Here is a 27,344-nt window from a genome sequence, read left to right as displayed (position 1 = left end):
GTGAAAGCCTCGCAATAGTCTTCTGCTTAAAAATAGAAGTTTTCACTTAGTATACGTTTTCACTTTAGGGGGTGCCAGCGTGGCTCAGTCGGTTAAGCATCTTGACTTTTGATTTCAGCTCAGGTTATGATCTCACAGTAGTGAAATGGAGCCCCATGTAAGGCTCTTCGTGGACAACGTGGAGCCTGCTTAGGGTTCTCTCTCTGTCTCTCTGTCCCTCTCCCCCACTCGTGCGCTCACTCTCTCACAAAAATAAATAGATGAACATTAAAAAAAAAAAATTTCCACTTAGGCTGGAGAAACTGTATTCTGTCCACTTGTTCCCCTATTCAACATTCCAGTAGTGTAACACTGTGCAAGGCAGTGTGCTAGGCACTAGGTAAACAGTAGTAAACAAAACTCTGACTGTCCTTGGAGTTCACAGTCTTCTCAAATATCTTTTGTGGTAGGTTTTAGCTTTAATTTTCTTTCTGGGTGTTGCCTAATTCTGGTCTCAATAACCAAAAAGAGGCTCAGGATATGATACATCACAGCTGTTGGGCAGGAGGCAGGACCTCAGAGGAAGCGATGGGCAAGGTTGAAGGAGCTGCTGCTAGGAAAAACAGGACACACACAGAGATGCAACCAAACCTCAATCCAAGGAGTATTCATTTCATATTGCTTTAGTAACAAATTACCACAAACTTAATAGCTTAAAACCACACAAATTAATTTTTGCATAGTTCTGGAGGTGAGACATCATCAAGATGTTGGCAGTGCTGCATTCCTTTGAAGGCTCTACAGGAGAATCTATTTCCTTACCTTTCCAGCTTCTGGATGCTGTCTTCATTCCTTGGATCCTGGTTCCTTCTGCCATCTTCAAAGCCAGCAGCAGAGCATCTTCACATCTTTCTCTTTTTTTCTCACTTCTGATTTGATTGTCACATATTCTCAGACTGATACTCCTAACTCCTTTTTATAAGGACTCTTGTAATTCCATGGCACCCACCTGGATAATTCAGTGTAATCTTCCCATCTGCAGATCCTCAACCTAATCATATCTGCAAAGTCCCTTTTGCCACATAAGATAACATATCCATAGGTTCTGAAGATTAGGAAGTGAACGTCTTTGGGGGCCATTATTAGGCAAAGCAAACAGGAAAAAATGTTTGCCTACTTTACACCTCGAGTCAACTAACTGCACACAGGCATTCTGCAAATTTGTTTTCTACTTCAAGACCATCTTGATTATCCATTTTAATGAGATTTTCTTTATAAAAATGTTGGTGGGTAGTCCCCCACTGGTATTTCTCTGAAGCCTTGTAGCTCTCTAACACATTTTCCTCACAAGTCAACAAACTAAAAACTAGAGACACTGACATCCCTCTTAAGTCTATGAACTGACTGCCATGAATACATACTTCATTAGGGCCCTTTGGGGAACTAAATTCGTTAACAGATTAATAGTTTATGGGGCTGAAAACAGCTTTTCTAATTTTCTGCAGTGAGGGGTCATGGAGCAAGAGACAGCTAATTGACCCTGGCTTAATTCCTGCAGACATTATGTATCACAGACTCTTCTTTGATGCATATTATAAATTTAGAACTACCAAGGAATACTATGCATCACTTTGGTGGTAAAACGCTGAGTAGTTTTCTCCCACTAATGTTAGAGGTTGGAGTTGATACTTTCATGTCATTTCTACTGGAAAAAAGAGAAACAAATTGCTATTCATCTCAGTTTAAAAATAAAAAGATTTTTGTTTCTGGTCACTATGGGGTAACAGTGAAGAGATCTATCTCCCGGTCTAAAAAATACATATGCAGACCCGGTAAAACGTATGTTTTCAGACAACAGGCAGTGTAGTGCTGCGATCGCTACCAGTACCCCAGCTTACATGCTGCAGGCAGTTTCCAGATGCATCGCTGGGAGTGCCCTCACTGCCTTCAGTCTCTGAGTCCGAAATACATTTATGCACATAAGTCAAATTATTGCTTCACCCTCCTAAATCCATACAAGTAAAACTAAAGGCAACAAGCTGGGACCGCAAGCAGGGGCGGAGCAAGCAGCCACTTCTCGCGTTCTGGTGAGATCCACGGCCCTGACGTCACCCTCGCAGAGACTCTCGCGGGACTTCAGGGTGGGTGCCGCGAGCCGCCGGTTTAGGAGGGGGCGTTGTCTGTGAGCAAAACAGCCGTTAATCTGTCGTTGGTCAGGCTGCTGCTAGCATGAGCGGCCAGGATGGAGCTGAGACGTCCCCTTTTCCCCAAACCTGCAGTCTCACGACTCTCGGCCGTACCCCAGGAGACCCCGACCCACACCAGCGCCTGAAGCTCCGTGAGGAAACCGAGGCGTCACAGGTGATGGCGGAGCCGGGTGAGGGAAGCTCGGAGACTGTCGCGCTCCCACCGCCTCAGCTTCCAGAGGAGCGGGGAGCCTTCCACGCCCCCGCGGGCTGTGGCCAAACTCCCCAGATCCGATGCGGTGGGGATCGAGGTTTCGTAGAGACCGAAGCCGGTCGGGCGGAGGCCCCGCCTCTAACGGAAGGCCTGGAAGCTGGGTCTGTGTCCGTGGCAACCGACAACAGCTTGAAAAATGGCTGTCGGAGTGGAGAGCCGGGCGGCCCAGGTGGGGAGAAGCCCCCAGGAACTTGTGTTGCAGAGAGGTCGGGGTCTGAGGTGTTGGAAGAGGTGAAGACCAGTGAAGTGGAGACAGAAAAATGCACCGTTTTCTCGGTAGCAGTGGATGAAGCGGTGGAGAAGAAGGGAGTTAAGGAAGAGGAGACGGTGGAGAAGGAAGGAGTGAAGGAGGAGGAGGTGGTGGAGCAGAAGATGGAGATAGAGAAGCAAGTAGGGGAAGAAATAGAAATGATGGAGGAAAATAGAGTGGTAGAGGAGGTGAAGGAGGACGCGGGGCTCCGACCCTTGAATATGGATCTTCGCATGAACCCCCTGGAAGCCATCCAGCTGGAACTGGACACTGTGAATGCTCAGGCTGACAGAGCCTTTCAACAACTGGAGCAGAAATTTGGGCGCATGCGTCGTCACTACCTGGAGAGGAGGAACTACATCATTCAGAATATCCCGGGCTTCTGGGTGACTGCCTTTCGGAACCACCCCCAGTTGTCCCCCATGATTAGGGGCCAAGATGCCGAGATGTTAAGATACATAACCAATTTGGAGGTGAAGGAGCTCAGACACCCCAGAACTGGCTGCAAGTTCAAGTTCTTCTTTCGAAGAAACCCCTACTTCAGAAACAAGCTTATTGTCAAAGAATATGAGGTCAGAGCCTCTGGCCGAGTGGTGTCTCTTTCCACTCCAATCATATGGCGCCGGGGCCATGAACCCCAGTCCTTCATTCGCAGGAACCAAGATGTCGTCTGCAATTTCTTCACCTGGTTTTCAGACCATAGCCTTCCAGAGTCTGACAAGATTGCTGAAATTATCAAAGAGGACTTGTGGCCCAATCCACTGCAGTATTACCTGTTGCGTGAAGGAGTCCGTAGAGCCAGACGTCGCCCAATAAGAGAGCCTGTAGAGATCCCCAGGCCCTTTGGATTCCAGTCTGGTTAATCTCTGCCTTTGGAAATACTGCACAAGGTCCCTACTACCCCTTGCTGGACTTGTGCTTGGACAACAAGAAATGGGTATGCCTTCTACCTTTTTTTTTTTTTTTTTTCTTTTTTCCCCCTGACATTTTTACAACCTCTTCCTCTGGACAGTTTTCTCAACCTTGAGATTGAGACTTTCAAGACCTTGCTCCTCCATTTCCACATGGCCTTCATGCTATTCTGCATTACTGTCACATGCTGCATGGTCATGATTCACATCACTCCTAAGCCAAGCAAATGATGCTGTAAATTGCACTGCCTTTATCTGCACTGCATGGACCCTGTTTGTTCCTGGGGCTTTTTGACTCTTTCCACCTGGAATTCTAACTTTGCCTAGGAGCCCATTCTACCCATTTTGCTCTGCAGTATAGGCAGACAATTGTGGGCATTAATATCAAGAGAGCAGCAGTGGGCCAGTAGGTCTTATTTATGTGACTCTGTGGCTCTTCTTGTACCTCTAGGTCACCTACTGCTTACTACTGGCTATGCCCACCCACCTTGGGCTACTACCTACTGGATGAATACCTTGCAGATCACTGTCAGCCCCACTGTGGTCTCGTTTCTTTTAAACAAGAATCTCTAGAGCTGGTGATGGACCCAGATTTCCTGCCAGCACACAAAAGACCCTTCCATTCCTTTCCCAAAAGACATCCTTGATTCCTCACCCCCTCTCTCCTCTCCCTTCATGATCCAGAACCCGACTGTCAGGCAAGTAGTTAAGGTGACAAGTTAAGACTTTATTCTTATGGCAAGAGTAAGGATGGTGTCCATTCCAAGTACCAGACTTTCTCAGCCTCAACTAGTAAATTCACACAAAACGTAGGTATACCTCTTTGTGCCTCTTCTCCTTGCCCTGAACATGGTTAAGTGCCAGGGTGGTAGTACACTTTCTCCCTGTCTGCCTCTTGTCTCTTAAAGAAAAAAAAAATGATAGCTCAAAAGTAGGCCTTTTAGTTTAATTTAGCTTTAGCTCTTCATGATTTCCAGGGACAGGTTGTCCTGTAAAATAGACTGCTAGAGCTCTTATTTCCCTCTGCATTCTTCCCCATCCTCCACTCCCTTTAGCGACACCCAGAGGGTTTAAAAGGAGACGGATATAGATGAAATGATATCTAGTTCATAGTCATGGAAGAACTAGAGCTTTTGATGGGTGCTCTAAGCGGGGGAAACAGCAGACGACCACAGGCGAACATGAGCAAGATAAAAATTGGGCCTAAGATTAAGATTGGCTTGGCAGAGCCTTCAAGGAAAAGGTTCTTTTTCTATCAGTGGTAATGGGAGGAGAAATACTTTTTCTCAGGATTTCTATGGGAGAATTGAGTGTTATATGTGTTGCTTAGAGAAGAATACTTTAAAGAAACAAAGCAACTTTGGGTGCTTTCTGTTGTTTTCATTCTGTTGTTTCATTTTCTGTTTTCATTTACGTGGAAGATTAGTACTGTGTTTTTTTTTCCCACTAGTGTTTAATAAAATAACATTTTCTGTTTCTGCTTAATGGGAAAACCGAGCTGTACAGGCTTTCTTTTTGCTTTCAGTTGGGAACATTTGGAAAAATAATTTTATTTTCCTGTAAGATATAGAGACTTAACTGAATATTTATGAGTTTTCAACCTCTTGTTTCTGTTAAAAATGTATTCTTAGAGATATAATTTGAGTAACTTGGTTTTGTCAGATTCTGAAGACTGGGAATTGTTGTCTTCATGGAAAAATAACCTACAAAAAATGTTTGACTTGATTGTCTTTCTTGGTAACTTACCCTGGTAACAATTTGGTAAATGATGTGTCTCTTTTCCTAAATATCATAAATACTTGTGAGATTGCTCTTTCAAACTGGAAATGTACCATCGGGATATTTGTCTTTCTGTATATGCATCGTGGTAAAATAAAAGCATGTTATTCTGCTAGATTTCTTTTTTTTTCCACCCTGCCCATAAACGTGTGAATTGTTCAAAATAACAGATTATGGAATTATTAAAATTCTAAAAACGGATACAACAGACATTATCCCAGAAGTAAGAACTAGGGCATACTGCTCTGTACCTTGCAAGGTTGGGAGGGTTGTTACTGTTGTTTTGCTTTAGTTCACAATTGCAAGTGCTTACTCATGATGTCACTTTTTTCCATATAGCTTGTGCAGGACCACCACTCCCTTCACTTCCTTAAAGCTTCCATTTCTATCTCTGTCAATGATATTCTTGTGTCATTCGGGTTCTTTTTATTTGCTTATGCATTTAATAAGCAGAGTTTCTGTCATAAGTGATAAACCCTTCTCATACTTTCTCAGCTGTAAAAACTTGTTCATTCTTTTCTTCAAACCTCCCCACTTTCTATTTGTGTCAAAATTTTCAAGGCCTGATAACTCTTCTGCCTTAACAGTTCTTCTGTTCCCTTTAGGGAAGATGAAATATTTCCTCAAGTACTTGGTGTACTTACAGGGACTTACTGTTCTAGAAAATAACACATAATTTGTTAACAGTGAATTCCACAAATATTTATCAAGGCATTCTGTCAGGCCTTCAGAAGGTAACAAAAAGAAGATAAAGTCATTCCCTTTATTGTTAAAAACTGGGGGAAGGGGAGCCTGGGTGGCTCAGTTAGTTAAGCACCTCACTTTGGCTCAGGTCATGAGCTCATGGTTCATGAGTTAAAGCCCTGCTTTGGGCTCTGTGCTGACAGCTCAGGGCCCGGAGCCTGCTTTGGATTCTGTGTCTCCCCCTTTCTCTGCTCTTCCCCCCACTCATGCTCTGTCCCTCTCTCCTTCAAAAATAAATAAACATTAAAAAATAATAATAAAGTCCCATTGGGTTGCCTGGGTGGCTCAGATGGTTACGTGTCTGACTCTTGATTGCACCTCAGGTCTTGATCTCAGGGTTGTGAGTTTAAGCCCTGCATTATGCTCTGCTGGATGTGAAGCCTACTTAAAAAAAAAAAAATAATAATTAATAAAGAATAAAGTAGTCCCTTAACAAAAAAGAAAGAAAAAAGTAAACCCTTAACATTTAGGACCTATAGCTTCATATTCTTCTAGAATAAAATGTTTTGTATTTTTGGTTTACAGATGTACCTGAAGCTCAGAAAATAAAATTTCAGTCATCAGCTATACCATTTTGTGTATGTTAACATATGCTCTAAATTTTAACAATTGGCCAGGCAACAGAAAAAAAAAATCTGAATATAGCATTGTACCAAGTCAATTCAATGCTCACCACTTGAAGCATATTTTATTTTTGAAAATTAGTGTAGCCGTGCAGTACAATCTTGCAGCAATTATTATTTTGTATTGGCTATTACATTAAGGGCTATATGGGATAGTAAAGTGAAGGTTGTCCTAGCAATTGAGGAACTTACAATCTCATTGAGGAGGGGGTATCTTTTCTTGAATGCTTCCTCTTCAGCAAATTCACATACTCAAACCAGTCATGTGCACAAGAAAACTCAGGATTAACGTGGCAAAGAGAAGGTGTCAGAGATGATCAGGATTGTCCCTTCAGGACCAACTTTCCCTCCCTCAGTGTTAAATATATAATTGAAGTCCTAGACTATGGATGTGACAGATACAATATTTATGCATTCACTATATATATATATATAGGAGCTATTTCACTTGTGAGCAGTACTTTCTCCATGTTTGCTTGAAGTGCTTTGTTTTAGCTCTGAAGGGCCACTTTAATCCATTTCCTCTGACCTCAGGGGTTCTCAAGACTTACAGAAGAGTTTCTGTCAGGCCACATTAGGAAAAAATGTCTACTTTTTGGCTTCACTTTTTCAGGATTTATAGTTAATGTCATTTTTTTGAGACCAGGTCAGGAAGAGATTTCTTCTTCTATTAAAATAAAATTCTATTAAAATAAAAAGGGCCACTAAGGTAGGCTGCTAATTTTTTCATAAATCCACAGATTTCTTATTAGTGGCCAAAATAAATACCTTCTCTGAGTCTTGGTTTCCTTGTCCATCATGCAGGGATGATAATACCTATATTATAAGCTAGTATTCTCCCAGGATGTATTTGGAGAATGTCAATATAAGGTTGTAGAGAGGATAACAGCATACATTTGGGAGTTTACTATATGCCAGGCACTGTGCTAAAAGATCCCAAGTATTAACATAGGTAATACAGGTTAGAGTGTGAAAATGCCAAGCACAATGCCTGGCATATAATACATGGTAAATATTAATTTCCATTTACCTTCCTCTCCATTTTAATTTCACGTTAATTTACATCCAGACAATTATCTAGCCTAATATTTCTCAAAGTTGACTGTCCATTATAAATGGCTGGGGAGCTTGGTAAAAAATTCCAGGCTCTACCCCCAAACCAGTTAAATTAGACACTAAGGTACAGACATATTTGAGAATCATGGATAACCTTTCCTTGGACTCAAGGGAGGGAATACCCACTCCCTTCCCAGTTTTGTTAAATTTATTCAGAAATATATTGTCTTATAACATTCAGGTATTATAAAGGACTGGGCATATAGTAGGGTCTCAGCACCTCTGCTCCATATTTTGACCCCTGGAGTCTTGCAGGATGTAATTAGCCTGATTCCACAAATGAATTAAGTACTTGAAGGTCATCATCCTATCCCTCCCCTCAACACCCTCCCCTCCCCCACCAATCTGGCTATATACATATTCCTTCAATGTTCCTTATCCATTGTGAATGCAAATAAACAAGATTCATTATGCTTATATTTTTCCTAAAATCAGGTGCTCCAAACTGAACACTGTAACGTCCAAATAACAGAATAGAAAGAACAAAATGGGATTTTTTTTTTTTTTTTAAGAGAGAGAGCATATGAGCAGGGGAAAGGGGCAGAGAGAGAATCTCAAGCAGGATCCATGCTCCGTGAGGAGCCTGATGCAGGGCTTGATCTCTTGACCATGAGATCATGACCTGAGTGGAAATCAAGAGTCAGATGCTCAACCGACTGAGCCACCCAGGTGCCCTGAATAGGATTATTACTGCTTATATTCTGCATAGTATATTTCTTTGAATGGATCTTAAGAGAACATTAGCTTTTGGGGCAGCAATATTACCCTTTCACTCCTAATAAGATTAAAATTTACCAAACCCTTAAATTTTAAAGTATTCCTGTGCTGCTGAATTAGGTTTTTTCATGTTACACTTTATTTTTTATTTTATTTTTTTTTAAGTTTATTTATTTTGAGAATGAGAGAAAGCGCAAGCAGGGGAAGGGCAGAGAAAGAGGAAAGAACAAGAATCCCAAGCTCCATGCTATCAGCACAGAGCCTGACGCACCAAACCCATGAACCACGAGAACATGACCTGAGCTGAATTCGGACGCCTAACTGACTGAGCCACCCAGGCACCCCATTCATGTTACGCTTTATTGAAGTTTGTTTCCAACAGTTTACATGTATCTATATTAATTTTTATTCTATTTAATTAGTCTAATTCTTTTAACCTATTTGCATTTGGAGGATCATTAATTATTTCTAATGAGTAATTTTACCCCCTAATTTCACGCCATTTACAAATCTGGTCTGTAGCCAGGTCACTGTTGAAGTTCTCCCAGAAAGCTTCCTTTCAGAGTGACGCAGTATCTTTAGGATCTTTGTACAAACTATGGATCTACCTACTCCCTTCTCCCCCTCCCCCCCTCTCCCCCCCACCACACATACATTTTAACTTTCTCCTAGGGCATCAGCAAGCACACTTGGTACCTCTTCAGAAATCAGGTAATTAAGCCCCCTCCATGCTTAGGGATGAGAAAGTGTGCCATTCCTCCCAGATGCAGTCCTAATAACTGATACACTTTGTCTTTCAAATTCCCCTGTCAAAAAAGGAAACAACTTCTTAGTAATCTTTTTACTTTCACTTTTTTTTTTAATGGCAGTATTACTATTTTGATATTACTGTTTCAACTGTGGGTTTGAAACTTTTCAAATCAAAAAGTTGGAGAAATATTTAAAATGCTGTACAGCTTATTTTCATCAGTTGTCAAAAATAGAAAAAATATATTACAAAAGTACACAGATAAAAGTAAAATTGATAATCTTGATCAATTTCCATCAAGGTAATAATAATACTCATATTTAAAGATTGTTTTATAATTGGAGACTATAGGAGGCAAGTAGGAAGCACATATTATTGTGAAGAGTTACCAGTGATGTTGGGTTACTTCCTACAGCTCTGGATAGACCCAATTAGGACGCTGCCCCAAAATAACCACTTAACCTAGAAACTTAAAACTTATTTTGAGATTCATGAACTCCTCTACAAAATTCTAGAAATATGAGCCTTCTTATTCAGGGCTTGATTTCAGCACACATTTCTTGAGGTCCACTAATAGAGTAAAGGTTTGCATTGCAGAATCAGCCACGGCAACTGGATGCATGATTCCATACATGTAAGCCTTTGAATGTGTGACAGTAACTTCATTTCCAAGTCTTCATGTGTTTAAGATTCAACCTCTGATCCTAGAATTCATGGCAGTTTAGTATTGGGAAATGAGTGTGTTCTCCATTTGCTTTCTAGTCAGCATACATATCCAGCTTGAATCCATTTGCGTCTTCTTGACCACATTAATAGTGGCTAACACTGAGTGACAGATATTTAATCTTTACCACCTCACTGTTGTTTTTGCCTTAGCCCTCTCTCTTTGCTCATTTAAGTCACCAAAGATGTTACCTACAAGTAGTTTTTCTTTTGTTTTTGGAATTTGTCATTGTTTTCTTTATTAAAGTATAATTTACATACAGCACAAGAATGTTCATAGCAGTTTTATAACAGCTCAAAACTAGACACAAACCAATGTCCATCACAAGTGAATGAACAAATTATGGTGTATTCATACAATGGAACATGACTCAGCAACAAGAAGGAACAAACTATCGATCATGCAACAATTTCAGAATCATTGGTCAATGAAAGATGTCAGACAAGAGAGTGCATACTATGTAATTCCATATATGTGAAGTTGGATAGCATGGAAAACTTATCTATGGTGATAGAAATCCAAAGAGTGGTTGCCTCAGGGTTAGTAATGAGAAAGAAACATAAGCCAACTGTTGGGTGATAGTAATGCTGGATTCGGCTGATGATAACACAGATATATCTATTTGTCAAAACTTGTCAAGTTGTACAATCAAGATCCATGCATTTTAGTGTAAGTTATAACCTCATTAAATAACAGACTTAAAATTATTGTCATCAATTCAAAAAATGGAATTCTATTTGCCCATTTCTGCTATTTTTACTTTTCTTCAGTGCTTAAATACAAGTTGTTGACTCTACTTGTATGACCTTGTTTGCAAGTTCTTATTGCTGTATAATTTCATTTCTAATCCCAATTTTAGGATTACTTTTTTTTTTTTTTGGTTACTTTTCACCTTCAATTCTGGGCAAAAGTTGATCTCTCTAGAGATTTCCTTAACATACAAACTAAGAGGTTGTCATCCTCTGGTCACTGAAGAAGTTGAATCTGCTCATATTGACCTGTAAGTAGTACTCACATACTTATTCAATAATAATCTCCGTGTTTCCCTTTTCATTTCTGCAAATTTAGATGTCTACAAGATGATTCTCTGACCTTCTTTACTTGGACCCTTCTCTCTGACTCCAGCCTCAACTTACCAGTCTCTATTACCCTAACACAGTAGATTGTGAAGGGTGGCCCCCAGAAAAGCAGCGTGAGACTCACTTGAATCTTGTTAGAAATGCAAATGCAAGAACCCCACTCCTTCTCTATAGACTCAAACTCTGGAAGTAGACTCTAGCAACTGTAGTTTAACTAGCAATCCAGGTAATTCTGATGCATACTAATGTTTGGGAATCATTGCCCTAAACCCCATTGCTGTTCTTGCTTTATCTCTTAGTTTCCTGAATTCAGTTATTATAAAAACAAAACAAGGGGCGCCTGGGTGGTTCAGTTGGTTCCACGACTGACTCTGGCTCAGGTCATGGTCTCGCGGTTTGAGTTTGAGCCCCGTGTTGGGCTCTGTGCTGCCAATTCAGAGCCTGGAGCCTGCTTCAAATTCTGTCTCTCCTTCTCTCTCTGCCCTCTCCCTCTCACACACTCTCTCTCGCTTTCAAAAAATAAACAAACATTTAAAAAGTTTAAAAACAAAACAAGATATTTACCTATATTCTTAATGACATTTGAGTTCTCTACCCCATGGAGTTACAATTTGAGCCTCAGGTATCTAATTCTGCTCCAAGTACACACCTCTGTCTTCAAAGTCTTCTCAGCAGATTGTTAGAAATATCAGAAATTTCCATGTATGCTCTCATTTTACATGTGTAATCCTACAGTTTTTGTATCACTATCCCCATATGATAGGGAAATAGAAGCTTAGCAAATTGAAGTGTATTAATTTAGATATAAGTAACACAGGTTGTATTCAGTTAGGGTTCCTTATTTCAAGCTAGGGCACATCTCACCATATTGCAGCAACCTGTAATTTTAGCATAAAGACATTTAAATCCTAATTAAGTATAAATAGGTTAGCTTTAATATTCCCAATCTATTCATGAATGGCTTTCAAAAGGGATGTATTTATTTACCTTTATATATCTGTTCGTTTATCTTTGTATATGTTAAATAATACAGGTTTTCTAAACTCCATCAGATTATAACTGTTTCCTGTAGTTAAAAATACAATTCTTGATACTTACTGTCTGAATTAAACTGCTTGGTTTTACTTTCCTTCAGAAGAACAGAGTTAGCCAAAGTAGTTCAAATGTTTTAATATCCTTCTGGAATTTGCTGACATGTAGACAGAACTGTCATTATCACTATGAAATGCAGAGAATGTGTATTTATTGAGGTTTGAGTCAGTTGGGTGATTACTTATAACAGCACTTCATACTTAATTGTTATCCTCTTAACCAAGCTCTAACTTCTCTTAGTACAATAGGAGTTGTGTTGAGATGAGTCTAGTACATGGTAGTCTAGGTGCTGTTGTAATCAATCATTTTAAGTAATGGTCAAGCTTCTTCAAGTTTACTCTGAGGTCAATTTTGATGAATCCTCTCCAATTAGCTATTAAAAGCATAGATTTCATGTAACTAATTTTTCAAAATTATTTTATAAAGTCTTTAAAATAATATTATGTGAAAAAAATGTGGTGAAGCATTTTATTTTAGTGCCAGCAAAACATTTTTTTCCTATGAACTGGAAATATCATATATCTAAAATCATTTAGAAGTAACTGGAACAAAGGCACCTGGCTGGCTGAGTCAGAAGAGCATGTGATTCTTGATCTCAGGGTTGTGAGTTCGAGCCCCACAGTGGGTGTACAGATTACTCAAAAATAAAATCTTTTAAAAAAAGTAACTGGAACATAGTGGACAAGTATTATTACTATGTCCCAGTGTTTTATATCTTTTTCATGTTATTCAAATTGTATCCGACATGGTCCAATTCAACTCTTTTTTTCACTTACTGCTCCATTATTTATGGATGTCTTTCATCTTTGAACTTCTATACACTTACAGTTTTATAGCAGAATTTGACATTGACTTTATTTTGTCTGCACTATACTCTATTTCATGTAGGTAAATCTTAGCATAAAAATAATAAAAATTATCAAGTCAGCTTTTATTTACTGAAAGCCATTGGGATGAACACTTTGCAAATATTTCATCTTCCTAACAGTTCTGTAACTTAAGTTTTATTATATTCATTCCATATTTGAGGAGCTTATGGCTCAGAGAAGTCAAGTGACCTGCTCAAATTGAACTGCCTGTATGTGGCACAACTGAGACATGAAGCCAGAACTGTCCGATTCCAATGTATGCCCTTTACCCAGTATACTAGGCAGGTTCTCTACAGAAATAGGGTCAATAGGAAGAGATTTATATGAGGAAATGGCTCATGTGATTAGGGAGGTCTACTGAGCAGTGTCACAATCTGCCACATGCAAGCTGGAAACCCAGGAAAGCTGAGTGATGTAGTATAATTCCAGTCTGAGTCCTAAGGCCTAAGAACCAAGTGAGCTGATGGTGTAAAGACCAGTCAAAGGCAGTAGAAGACTCATGTCCTAGCTCAAGTACTCAGGGAGGAAGCAAAAGAGGCAAATTCCTCATTTCCTCTACCTTTTTGTTCTATCTAGGCCTTCAACGGACTGGATGATGCCCACCCATGTTGGGAAGGGCAATCTACTTTCTTGAGTCCACCAATTCAAATGCTAATTCCAGAAACACCCTCACAGACACATTCAGAAATAATATTTAGTCTGGGCACCCCCTGGCCCAGTCAAATCGACACATAAAATTACCTATCACACTCAGCATACAAAGGTATGAGGTCATTCAGGTCACAGACTTTGTCTCTTATTTCTCCAATGATTGAGGAAAGCAACGCTATCTAATCTTGTTTTTTGGCTATATATTATCATGGGAGGCATCATAACTAAATAAGCTTGTCTGAGAAAATTTTAATTTTGTAACAGTGATAGCTTAATAAAGATTATGATTCAATTCTAATAGTATACACAGCATAAAACATACATTGAAAATTCATGCCACAGTTGTTTTATGAATGTATGGTATATAAAATTATCATAAATATTCTCTTCAGAGCAGTTTAAATTTTTTTTTTCCAGAGCAGTTTTAACTTTAACCTAAAAGGCTGACAAACTAGTCAGATTATCATTTTAAAGACCACTTTCTCCCTCTAGTGACCAGGAATGAGAATACCATGTCATATTCACAGGCATTTAAAAAACTGATTATCAATGTATATGTGTACGTCCCCCTATGGTGTCTGGGAAATTTGCCAGCTATTTTGATTATTACAATGGATGTAGGTGCGATTGGTATTCATTAGGGACATTAGGGATGCTAGATCCTGCAGTGTGGAGAACAGTGCCCCATATAAAGTAATTATCCAGTGTTAAACATATAGATGAAAAATATATTAATTATTATTTAAGCCTAGAGCCTAGCACCATTTTACATATGAAGACATTTTGCACTGTTTTATTTTTATTTATTATTTTTTTTAAAGTAAACTCTACCCCCAACATGGGGCTTGAACTCAAGACTCTGAGATCAAGAGTTGCATACTCTACTAGCTGAGCCAGCCAGGCACACCCCTCACCTCCCTGCACTGTGTTAAACACTGCATTTTTTGAAAGCAACTTACTTCATCTACTCTTAAACACTGCTTGTAAGATACATCGTTATCTAACACTAAGAATGAAAACAATTGCCAGTTAAACTCTGACACAAAGCTTTCTAATGCTTATAATTTTTATTTTATCCACAATCAACAGAGTGAAAAGGCAACCTATAGAATGGGAGAAAATATTTGCAAACTATATATCTGAAAAGGTTAATCTCCAAAATATATAAGGAACTAGTGATTCTATAGGTGTAGCCACCTAACTACTTCATCATGTCATTTAGTACAGGCATGCCCAACCATTTATAAATTAAAATAGATATTTTAAGAATTATTTCCCTTTTATTTTTCCTTGATATTACAACCAAGATGTTATATTAATTTAAAAAAAATTGGGGTTCCTGGCTGGCCCAGTCAGAAGAGTATGTGACTGACTGTTGATCTAGGGGGTCATGAGTTTGAGTCCCACGTTGGGTGTAGAGATGACTTAAACTAAAAAAATAAATTTAAATGATGGTACACTATTTGTGAATTTCAAGAAAGAAAACAGGAGTTATAAAATACTCATTATAAGTAATGTTTTTCTTCTAATTTTTTTTTAAAGTTTATTCACTTTTGAGAGATAGAGACAGGGTGTGAGTGGTGGAGGGGCAAAGAGGGAGACACAGAATCCGAAGCAGGCTCCAAGCTCCAAGCTGTCAGCACAGAGCCTGACGCGGGGCTCAAACTCATGAACCATGAGATCATGAAGCTGAGCCAAAGTTGGCTGCTCAACCAACTGAGCCACCCAGGCACCCCAGAATGTTTTTTCTATTCTTCTAGAAAGTTTCCTACAAGCTCAATTTGATTGCCCCTGTCTCAATAATTCTGCTGTTCCCATGGCTGGGTTCATGGGTCCCATACCTGGTGTAATGCTCTGCTGTGCCATCTTCAAAGTCTCAATAAATTTTGAACAAGGAGCCCCACATTTGTACTTTGCACCAGGCTTGCATATGACATAGTGGTCTTGACCGCAACCAACAGAAATAATCATCTCTGGCTTTGAAGTAACACATTTTCAAAGTGCTTTCACATCTGTTATCTTTTTTGATCTTCACAATTAAGCAGTTAGAAAAGGAGAGAAAGTGGTAGAGAAGATACACCTTGAAGTCAGAATAGGCTTCAGTACAAATCTAGACGCTGCAGTAATCTTAAACTAGTGATATCATTTCTCTCATCTTCCCCTTCCTTTTCCGTAAAATAGCAGTACTACCTGTCATATGAAAGTTGATGTGATAATTATGTAAAATAACATAAAGCACATGGTAGACACTGAATAAGTCTTTCTCCTTTTAGCTCTTCTCTGTCCCCCAACTCCCAATTTGCAAAATACAAAAATTGAAACTAAGAAGTTTAAATGATCTGTTAAATGTGTTAATCTGGGTCCTCTGAAGAGCAGAAGTCAAGCTGGGATTAAATGTGCAAAGATATTACTAGGGGAAATGACTGTGAGTGAAATGGGGAGGGGCCCAGAAAAAAGATGGAAGAAACTTTTGACCAGGAAACAAGTCTGACTGAATGAAAAGAAGAACAAGAGAAAGTTGGGTGAAGTGGCCTAGACTCCTGTGCCATCCAGGGAAGATTCGAGGCCATTGGGGAGTCCTTGAGTCAGCCAGGGTCAGTGGTCAGCTGAGTCCCGCAGTTTCTAGGAATGGTTTTACCTTATGTATTCTAGCCACACTCAGTCTTGGCTGGAGCAGCTCACAGGAGGTATGGCCTGAATGCAAGCAAAGCAGGCTACAGATTTCAGGGTACAGCATTCAGGCCCTTGGACGTTATTCTTCCTGTATTTGGAGGGCTGTAAGGTGCATCTTCATGGCCACCATATTAATCTCCACAGTGAGATGGTGCCAAAGCCAGAGGCAATTTGCCAATTAATATATGTCTTACCACGAGTGAGTTAACTTTCTGTGATTCCTGTGTCCTTGTTTATGAAGTTAAATGTATTAAAATGCCTAATGCAACCTTGACTCTTACCTGCAAGAAATTCAATTAGCTCGGCATCTTCTTTGAATGTGAAGTTAGTTGTTCTTCAGCCATTGTTTTACCAGAAAGTAGGACGGCTTTCTGTTGGAATTGGCAAGTGTACCTGGCTCTGGACGCATGGGGTCTGTCTGCTAAAGATGCCTTTGTCCTGTCTGAGGAAGAGAAACATTTCCATAGAATGCCTCTGTTGCTGCTCAACTCAACTCTGGGCTTTGGAGCCCAGGAGAGGTGACCCATTCAGTCAGAGAGACATAACTCCTTCCATACATTAAGGGTCATTCAGGGGAAATTGCTTGAAAATCAAGTATCTTTTGGCTGTAATGGTCCATGAAATAATTATTTTTTTATTTTTAATTTTTCCATGAAATAAGAAAAGAAGGAAAAAAAGACACGGAGATGGGGGTGAGGGTGGAGGAAAGAAAGCAACTTATAAGGAAGGTTCACCTATGTAGAGTGCTGACCCACTACTCTGAGAAGTGAATAAAGATAGGTTGGGTGATCTTATTATTCCCATTTTTTTCAAAGTAGGCTCTACAACCAACGTGAGGCTTGAGCTCACTACCCCGAGATCAAGAGTTGCGTGCTCCTCTGGCTGAGCCAGCCAGGTGCCCCTTATTCTTCCCATTTTCAAAATGTGGAAATGAGATTTTAAAAAGTCAAACCACTCGCCCAAATTTCCATTGCTCGTTAAGGCAGAGCTGGAACTCCAGCCCATGTCTTTTGCCCTCCTCTAGTAAGACTAGGTCTACACAATACCAATAAAAAAAAAAAAAACAAATGAACAAAGGGAATGTTACATTTGATGGATGGAGAACTGCTGACGTAGGGCACTGAATCGTGAATTCCTGTTTCCCCTTTTAGTAACTGGGTGCTTCCCCAACAATTGTTAGTATTTTTCTGGATGGGCAGAGGGGAATAGGAAGATAAGATTTAACATTAAATTGAGATGGTCATATGGTCTTATTTCTAAGAAAGTACCTTTGCATTTTATACATTGTGTAGAACTACAGGACGATATAATGAATGAGTGCACGGTTCTTGAGTCAGATTACCTGGTTTCAGCTTGTGGCTCTATATTGCTGCTGTATGACCTTGGATAAGCAACTCAGTTTCTCTTTGCTTGAGTTCCTTCTGAGGTAATGTAAAATGGAGGTCATAATATTATTACCTCACAGGGTTGTTCTGAGGATTAAAAGAGATAGCACATTTAGAAGACACTAAATAAATGTAGGCCAAAATGAATATATAACCAGAAATCATGTCACTCTGAAAAAAGAAAAAAAACTTGCTGTTCAAGAGCAATAACAGTGGATGTTTCCTAAGTTTTCCAGTGTTTACTATATACTTTAGTAAAGTCATTCCTGTTTGACTATATTAGTTTATTTTTGAACTTTTGTTAAAGTCCGTGTCCTGTGGCAAATGTACCTTCTAGTTTCTCACGACATTTTCTGCAAATGCTTTTTCATACAATCGTGTTACTGATATATCTTTTTCTCTGTAGTGAGGTTTATTGCCAATTGCCATTAGGACAGGCTCTGTTGTGTACCAAAAAATCCTATATTCTAATACGCAAATCAAATGATTCCTATTTATAATACATATATCTACTCAACTCAAAATGAAATGCTAGCAGAGACATATTATTCATTTTGGTAAAACCTTTTAAAATTTACATTTAAATCAAATCATCACATTTCATTAAAATGTTCAATGAGATAGTCAGTCACTGTAGATGCCAAGGATGAAGCCACTATACAGCCATCCTTGTCCAGCTGGGATGAGGAGACTGATCTGCATAAAGCAACCAAGAGAGTCAAAGATAGAAGGTAAGTACTAAATTGGGTGGCAAAGGTCATAGAGCTATAGGACTATCAGAATGATAAGGGAAGGTTATGCGCAGGAGATAGGAGGAGGCAATCTGCCAATTAATATATGTCTTACCACGAGTGAGTTAACTTTCTGTGATTCCTGTGTCCTTGTTTATGAAATTAAATGCATTAAAATGCCTAATGCAATCTTCCTGAGATAGGCTTGAATGGAGTTTCAAGAATGGGCAGGCTATTATTAGTGGAAAATGATCACAATGACAAGAACAATCAAAGCTATGGACAGGGACGTTTCAAGTAGTGGAAGTAAAAATCTTTCTAAAAATTTGGTATATACAACAAGAGAAAAAAGTTCACAGGTAGCAGCCTCAGGTAATTTTATAATTTTCTGTTGCAAATAGCAAATTCTTTCTTCTATGGCAAAGGAACTTTCATTCAGCATTTGCTCTTCTCTGCTTCTTGGCTCAGGTTATAATCCTAGAGAATTAATCCTCCCACAGTACAAAGACTCTTTAAGAAAGGAAACAAGGCAGAATAGTGTCAAAGAGTGACTCCAAGTCACAAAGTCACTTAATGATAGCACATTGCTTACTTATTTGTAAAGAGGATAAATCAGTAATTGATTTCACCCCACAGAGGCAAAATAGGATTTATTAAAAGAGGAAAAAAAAGGAGAGAAAAATCATTGTAGTCTGAGAAGAGTGAATCTTGTTTGCACAATTTTTGTGGGATATCTGATTAGTTGGCAGCAGTCAATTTGGACAGTCTGTCCTTGAGTAGGCTGACTAGGGGTACAAAAATATCTTAATTGTTTACGAATTCTCTTGCAAACCTTTGTGAGCTAAACTATGAAGCTGCAGGGCAAGCTGTTTCCCTTTAATGTCAGTGTCTTTTCCATCAACACCTCATTCTTAGTTGTACTGGGTCTGCACTACTTCCCTCCAGTCTCGTACCTGCTGCTGCTTGTTTCTAAATCCGTTTCCCCACATGCTTCCTTTTCACTGGATCCTCTTCTGAGTCCTAATTTCAAAGTGATCATAATCTGGGGGCTCTGTAGTGGAGTTTCTATTACAAAGAATTATAATCAGGGGCGCCTGGGTGGCTCGGTCGGTTAAGCGTCCGACTTTGGCTCAGGTCATGATCTCACGGTCTGTGAGTTCGAGCCCTGCGTTGGGCTCTGTGCTGACAGCTGAGAGCCTGGAGCCTGTTTCAGATTCTGTGTCTCCCTCTCTCTCTGCCCCTCCCCTGTTCACGCTCTGTCTCTCTCTGTCTCAAAAATAAATAAACGTTAAAAAAAATTAAAAAAAAAGAATTATAATCATTTTTCTAATATGAATTTAAGATGTTAAACAAAAATATGCAAAATTTAAGTTTTCCTTCACTCTTGCATTTTTCTAAGGACTAACACCAGTCTTTTCATACTCCAACAACAAAACAACACATAGCACAGTATCGACATCACTAGCAGATGAATTGTATGAGCTGACTTGAATAGACAAATTTTAAGTAAATACTTTAACATTTTAAACGTTACTTAAAATATTTTAATTTGGACAAGTAATAGTTTCAGTGCCTGCAAACAGTTGATTATTGCTTCTGCCCTGCAGTAAATTATAACAGGGGCATATTTTGGCAAGTATTTGCTGGCTTCATGCCCACACGCATTATAAAGCAGGAACTCCTTTTAGATTAGGATTACAGCCTAAGGATAAGCAACATATATTATGTACAACTGTGGAAATTAAAATCTCCTGAGATCACATCTTTTTCAGAAATGCTTAACGGCTAAATTTGCATGCTCACGCGTATGTCACTTCTAAGTAAGGAAAATACATTTGCTACTTATATTAGTTAAAAGGGATGAGGAAATATTGTCCAATCACTTCATAGGTATTGGCCAAAGTACATACACAAATTGAAATAATCATTATGTCTTGTTAGGATGAGAGAAACTTCCCTTACAATTCCTCCTAATTTTTTAAACCATCGCTTAACAGAGCAACACTTTTCTTAAAAATCAAACTCTGCTCATCTCAATTCTTTGATAATAGTCACGAATCTGTACATTAAAAAAGGCAGGCAGGCGCCTCGTTAGCGCAGTAGGTAGCCCTCAGTCTCATAAAAAAGGCACGCAGGTGAATTGCTGACTCCTCCTTACCATCCACGAACGGCCCTCTGAGCTGATGAACTTGGACCATAACCTTTCTTACCTTTTAAGTAAATATTTTAAGAGAAAAATTAATAGCATAGGTGTCTTAGAAATACATACAGAGCCTTAGAAATGCACATTGACACAGTTCTCACATGTTCGAGTTTGGTCTGCACCCAATCACGTAAATCAAGTCTTTTCCAGAAAAACGAAATTCATCCATTTTATAACACAAAGACAAAGGCATACCCTTGACTGACGTAATCATTAGGTTCAGCGAATTCTCGCGCGACGTGAAGATGCTGCCGCCGTGACGTCACCAGTTGCCATAGCAGCATCCTCCAGAGTGGAAAAGAGGGGTGGTGCGACAAGCGGATTGGGGCGGAGCGCGGCTTCTGCAGAGGACAAGGGACGCTCTGCTCCTGCGGATCTGACTTCTACCAAAATGAGCACCCTGGATGAGGGCAGCAACCCTCCTGTCGCTAAAGACTGCGGCGTAGCCACTGCCGACGATGCCCCAGGACATCCGGACCTAAACCAGTGCCAGGGCGAGGAAACCGAGGCGACCCAGGTGATGGCGGACACAGGTGAGGAGGGCAACTTGGAGACCCCCGCGGAGGCAGGCGCCCCCGAGAGCCCCGCGAGCTGTGCCCCCGTGTTCCGCGTTCGAGTTTTTGGGAGCCGCAGCCGTGTAGCGACCAAATCGGGCCAGAAAGAGGGGCTGCCTCCGACGGAAGGCTTGGCAGCAGCCTCTGCTTCAGCCTCCCCCGCGGTAGCAACCGACAATAGCCAGGAAAATGGCTGTCAGCGTAGAGAGCCGCGGGGCCCTGCTGGGGAGAAAGCTCTAGAAGCCTGTGGCGCAGGGGGGTTGGGGTCTCAGATGATGCCTGGGGCGAAGGCCAAGGAAATGACGACAAAAAAGTGCGCCGTTTCAGCGGCAACGGAAAAGGAGGGAGTAGCGGAGGAGGTGGTGGAGGAAAAGAAGGTGATGCAGAAGGAAAAAAAGGTGGTAGGAGGAGTGAAAGAGGAGTCACGGGCCAAGGCCCCGAAGATCAATAACTGCATGGATTCCCTGGAGGCCATCGATCAGGAGCTGTCAAATGTAAATGCCCAGGCTGACAGGGCCTTCCTTCAGCTGGAGCGCAAGTTTGGCCGGATGCGAAGGCTCCATATGCAGCGCAGAAGTTTCATTATCCAAAATATCCCAGGTTTCTGGGTCACTGCCTTTCGGAACCACCCCCAGCTGTCACCTATGATCAGTGGCCAAGATGAAGACATGATGAGGTACATGATCAATTTGGAGGTGGAGGAGCTTAAGCACCCCAGAGCAGGCTGCAAATTCAAATTCATCTTTCAGAGCAACCCCTATTTCCGAAATGAGGGTCTCGTCAAAGAATATGAGCGCAGATCCTCTGGCCGGGTGGTGTCTCTTTCCACTCCAATCCGCTGGCACAGGGGCCAAGACCCCCAGTCACATATCCACAGGAATCGGGAAGGAAACACTATCCCCAGTTTCTTCAACTGGTTCTCAGATCACAGCCTTCTAGAATTCGACAGGATTGCTGAGATTATCAAAGCAGAACTGTGGCCCAATCCCCTACAGTACTACCTGATGGGCGAAGGGCCTCGCCGAGGAATTCGAGACCCAGCAAGGCAGCCCGTGGAGAGCCCCAGGTCCTTCAGGTTCCAGTCTGGCTAAGCGCTGCCCTTGTGAGAAGCTCCTGCACAAGTTTCCCACCACCTCCCCCTGAACCTTTGCTTAGCCAACAGCATGCAGTCTTCTATCTGCTTTCTCTTCACACTGAACTATTTTGTCCTTTGGTTCTCCTAAATCTTCAACAGTCATTTGCAAGATTGACTCTTACATGTTTATGTTCCTCTTCCTCTGGACCTTCATGCTCTTCTGTATCCTGTTAACATGTTCAAGTGCATGGCGTTGCACTGCTTCTATGCCAAGCACATGATGCTGTAGATAGGCACTGCCTTCCTTTGCATGCCTTGGGTCCTGTCTATGACCATGGTCTTCTCCTAGTTTTTTAAGTGGTTCTCTACCACAAAGAAGCTTGCAATACCTTTGCAAATAACTAGCTGGACTTCATACTTTATGCTGACTGTCCTCCTGATAACCATGTATTCTATGGCAAGTTCTTTGAGTTTCACCGCTGCAAGATGAAACTACTCTAGATGATGCCAGCCATCAACGCAAACTGGACATTTCTAGCTACCACTAACTGGTTCCCAGCTGCCTCCCTGGGCCTGTGCTATCCACCCTGCTGGTTATCTGGCAGAATAAGGGGGCTGGTGGGTGGCTACAAGGCATGAGTGAGGTAACAGATGAGAGGTTTTCAGTGTTATTGCATCTTCTTTTCACTCTGCTTTGTGACCAGGTACTGGTGAGTATGAGGGTCGGTGCTATGGCCCACACAAACCTGCTCTCACCCTTCTGGATGAGCTTTGCATAGGCACCATTGCCTGCCTCCTCAGCAACTGACTGTGGACTTAAGCTCCCAGGCAGCACACAGGGAACTCTGCCTCGATCCCCTTGTGCCATCAAATGGTTACCTATAAACCCAATTGGCTGTGGGGCAGGTTGCACAGTCATATGTGATAGTGCCCAAAGCAAGGCTGGAAGGGGTTCACTTCCAGCAGTTAGCCTTTCTGAGCTGGAGTCAACAAACCACCCTTAATCAGATAGTTTTGTTAGGTATCCCCTTCTCTAACTCCTGCACTCATTCTGAGCATGATAAAGTTGCCAGGGTGGGGGCACCGAGGGAAAGGTGTTCCTGGTCTGTGTGGCCTGTTCTGCATCTTTTTGTCTCTTTCCTCCACCCCCACCCCCTTGTTCTCTCTCCTACTTCCCTCTCCTCTGAAGCAGACAGGAAACAAAACTGGCAAAGCGGGCTTTTTGTTTAATTTTCTCTACCCTTGATGGTGTCCAAAGAGAGAGAGGTACTGTACAATAGACTCCACATGTCTTCTTGTGCTCTTCTGCCCTCAAGCCTCCACCCTTCTTCCTTTAGTAAGGTCTAAAAGTTTCAAAGGGAGACCTGTAGGTTATTTAGTTATGAGCAGTGTTCTTTTGGGCCAATTTTGACAACCCCACCTTTTCCCTGTCCACTTACCAAAATCTGTGTGTTTCTTGAGTCTAGTTAGAGAAGCAGGGAGGAAAGACAGAAGGGCCTCACAGTGATGGATTCAAGGCAGATGCAGAGAAGGTTGTGATGTAAAGCGGCCAAACTTAGTTTACTCCACTTTTCTAAACATGGAAATTTTGGCGGGGGTGGCCTTGACCACTTAGAAAGAACCCCAAGGCAGCATTTTGAGGGTCACCTCTATTCTCCGTACTATTTTATTACTGCTCTCATGGCCCAGGGGCCTCCATCCTGTTGTCTGGCCTTCTTGGCTTTCAGGCTTCAGTGTCCCTATTTCCTTCCCTGCTTCTCTCCCAACAGATGAGGGAGCAGGCTGCAGTGTACATTGTGGGAGATGCCAAACTTCCTTCCTGGGGATGTGTGGAGTTTGGATTTCCAGGACAGGTTCCAGTAGGTGGGACAGCAGTGTATCAGGGCTGTGTTACTTGGGTGGTATATGGTAATGGTAAGGACTACCTGCTTTCTCCTTTTTGAAGGCCTTGCCCTTAGTTCCATGAGTGCTTGGGAGGTCTGGGTACAGCAGTGGGGAGGGTGCTCTAGGCTGAGGGAAGTGAGAGCCCAGAAACCAAAATGAACCAAGTAGTCTTGGAACGGCACAGGAAGGATGAACCCTGCAGCTTTGGGAATGGAGGGGGAGGCCTCAAGCTTTTCCTAGGAGAGGTGGGAGAATCAAAGTGGTTGATGTTTAAAAAGGATACTTAGAGGAGTTTTCCCTAACTCCCTTGAATTCACCAGTAGATTTTGGTCTAAAATGCAAAAATGCAAGTCTGGTTGTTTTCTCTCTGTTATTATAGGAGTGATCTTTTCTGTATAGAAGATTAATGGTATATGCTCATTATTTCACTGTGTTTGAGTAAAATCCTATTAATTCCTTTCTCTATTTTTGCTTGCTGGCGAAATTGACATTTACAGGCCTGCTTTTTGCTTATAATTGAGAATATGTGCAAAAATATCAAACTTGTTTCCTGTGCAGTATGAAACCTGTGAATATTCGTTAATATATCAGCTTGTTCTGGTCTGTCTTCATATATAGCTCTATTCTTAGAAATATAATTTGAATGTGATCCTTGAAATTTTGCAAATTGTTGCTGTGTCTTGTGAAAGTAATTTCAAAAAGAAAACCAATTCTTTTGTCTTGATATTTCTTGTCCTAATAGTAATGTTGTACTTGAATTTTATGTTCCTAACCAGTGTAAGTATTTGTAGAATTGCTCTGTCAAAGTAAACAAGGATCGTTAAGTACTTTATTAGTCTTCTTCTGTGTGCTCAAAGGAAAAATAAAAGTCTTTCACTCTGCTGTATTTCTTGTTTTCACCAAAAAATAACAATAAAGTTGTGTGTGTCTAGGCTAATAAAAGGTTGGGAAATCATTAAAGTTATCAAGTTGTCACCATAAGCATTGTCCTGAAGCTTTATAAAAAAAAAAAAGCCACAGAATTTCTAAGATTTTTTTTTACTAGGAAAATGGTAAATAAGAAGCCTAACTAACTGGATGTTCATGGGCTTAATTTTTCCTTATTCAACCAGTGTAGTTTTGGAGGGTAATTGAAGCACCACTGAATTTTCAGTGGAAAGCTTTTTTTTTTTTTTTTTTTTTGCTTTTTAAGTTTTTAATTCCAGTTAACATACAGTGTTATATTAGTTTCAGGTATGCACTATATTGTCTATGTATGTGATTGAACAACTCCATATATCACCCAGTGCTGATCACAAGTGCAGTACTTAATTTCCATCATTTATTTAACCCATCCTCCCACCCACCATTGGTAATCATCACTTGTTCTCTTAAGAGTCTGATTCTTGATTTGTCTCTTTTTTTACCCCCTTTGCTTGTTTTATTCCTTAAATTTCACATGAGTGAAATAATGGTATTTGTCTTTCTCTGACTCAATTTCACTTACTGGAAAACTTTTTTTTAATGTTTTTTTTTTTAATGTTTTATTTATTCTTGAGAGAGAGAGAGAGAGAGAGAGAGAGAGAGCATGAGCGAGGGAGGGGCAGAGAGAGAGAGGGACACAGAATCCAAAGCAGACTCCAGGCTCTGAGCTGTCAACACAGAGCCCGATATGGGGCTCAAACTCACGAGCCGTCAGATCATGACCTGAGCCGAACTCAGATGCTCAACCAACTGAGCCGCCCTGGCGCCCCATGGAAAGCTGTTCTTAATACACCATTCTTATTTGCTATATTTATGTTAATTGATTCTTAGTGAGCTTAAGATAGACTTTGGAAAAATTAATCATTGTGTATTCTGTTAGGTGCTTCTTAATTTCTTTGCTACTACAGTGTGGTGCTTTAAAAGGAAAGAATAACAGGGGCGCCTGGGTGGCTCGGTCGGTTAAACGTCCGACTTCGGCTCAGGTCATGATCTCATGGTCCGTGAGTTCGAGCCCCACGTCGGGCTCTGTGCTGACTGCTCAGAGCCTGGAGCCTGTTTTGGATTCTGTGTCTCCCTCTCTCTGCCCCTCCCCTGTTCATGCTCTGTCTCTCTGTCTCAAAAATAATAAACGTTAAAAAAAAAAATTAAAAGGAAAGAATAACAAAATAATTGTTACTGACATATAGTGTCTAGAAACAAATGATCTCAGACATCCCAATCTCAATTACCAGTAATGTTTCGCTGTTCAGCAGCTATTACATGGAGGTTTGGGAAATAAATACTTCTGCATTCTCTGGAGTTGAGAGGGCTATGGATATTGCAAGATTTGTGAAAATGAATGACCAAATATTTTTAGCCGTCTAAACAAAAATTTGACATAAACGGCCCAGAATTACTACTAAATCGACTTGCTAATTCTTGGTGCAATTCATACTTGGAAGTTTTACTTGATAAAGTATAGTTTTTCCAGGCCTGGAGAAGTTTTAAGTTTTAGAGAGCTAACTCTATATCCATCTTAAACCTAAATTTTCCTCTAGTGTGTTCATTTATCTTTAATTCAGTGATTGATTTTTTTTTCTGCATTATCAATCACCTGTTTTCAAGCATTATCTCTTTTATCCTGTTCAGGACATAGTCGGAAAATAATATTTTTGTTGTTCTTGGTTTATTATCAGCTTTAACCAGTAGTATTCCTCTTACCAGTAGGTTGGTGCCACTCATTTGTTAGATTATCATGATTTCTGTTCTGTTTAATAAAATTAGACTCAATTAGACATTATGTAGGTTTCACTTACCAGGTAACTGGTTTGCTCCTATATCACTGCTCCATTTCTTTTCACTGCCTTTTCTTTCTCAGTTCTAAGCCCAAATTGTCCCTTATGCAGACCTCCAAATCAGTTAAGAGGTTTTCTTGTCCTCTCTTCACCGAAGAAGTATCATTTGTCTGCTCAGGCCATATTGCCCTGATCGTAGGGTCATACTTCATAATTTTCCTGTACCCCACATAACAGAATCTCCTTGGGCATTCTCGTCCATTTCTGGGTATTCAGCTTAGACCAGACAATAACAAAAGGCTTCTCTAACTTTCCTTACTCAGGGTCCCTTCACATTACTCCTGTTGCTGCTACCGCTT

General features: G+C 40.6%; 2 protein-coding genes and 1 long non-coding RNA gene across 4 annotated transcripts; 2 read left to right on the top strand and 1 right to left on the bottom strand.

Moving 5' to 3' along the window:
• The first annotated feature begins 2,102 nt into the window (after positions 1–2,102).
• TSPYL1 (TSPY like 1) lies at positions 2,103–5,494 on the top strand. The gene has a single exon (XM_030316203.1). It carries the CDS (start codon positions 2,209–2,211, stop codon positions 3,550–3,552), a length of 1,344 nt encoding a protein of 447 aa, XP_030172063.1. The 5' UTR covers positions 2,103–2,208; the 3' UTR covers positions 3,553–5,494.
• A 9,956-nt stretch (positions 5,495–15,450) lies between these two features.
• On the bottom strand, positions 15,451–20,923 carry LOC115514320. 2 transcript variants are annotated; one of them, XR_003968943.1, is made up of 4 exons: positions 20,801–20,923; positions 17,758–17,887; positions 16,697–16,857; positions 15,451–15,932 (listed from the first exon to the last, which is right to left on the bottom strand). It is a non-coding gene; the product is annotated as an uncharacterized LOC115514320 (long non-coding RNA). The 2 variants fall into 2 exon arrangements; XR_003968942.1 differs by having other exon boundaries at positions 20,836–20,923.
• Positions 20,924–21,013: 90 nt separating this feature from the next.
• Positions 21,014–25,228, top strand: TSPYL4 (TSPY like 4). The gene has a single exon (XM_030316204.2). The coding sequence runs from the start codon at positions 21,126–21,128 to the stop codon at positions 22,377–22,379; it is 1,254 nt and encodes a 417-aa protein (XP_030172064.1). The 5' UTR covers positions 21,014–21,125; the 3' UTR covers positions 22,380–25,228.
• Positions 25,229–27,344: the final 2,116 nt, after the last annotated feature.

Source organism: Lynx canadensis, chromosome B2 (genome assembly GCF_007474595.2).
Source record: "Lynx canadensis isolate LIC74 chromosome B2, mLynCan4.pri.v2, whole genome shotgun sequence".
Taxonomy (NCBI): domain Eukaryota; kingdom Metazoa; phylum Chordata; class Mammalia; order Carnivora; family Felidae; genus Lynx; species Lynx canadensis.
The sequence above is the reverse complement of the archived record's forward strand: the minus strand, read 5'-3'. Positions and strand labels throughout refer to the sequence as shown.

Coding starts and splice junctions, on each gene's coding strand:
- TSPYL1 (XM_030316203.1), top strand. CDS start 2,209: ATGAGCGGCCAGGATGGAGCTGAGACGTCCCCTTTTCCCCAAACCTGC.
- TSPYL4 (XM_030316204.2), top strand. CDS start 21,126: ATGAGCACCCTGGATGAGGGCAGCAACCCTCCTGTCGCTAAAGACTGC.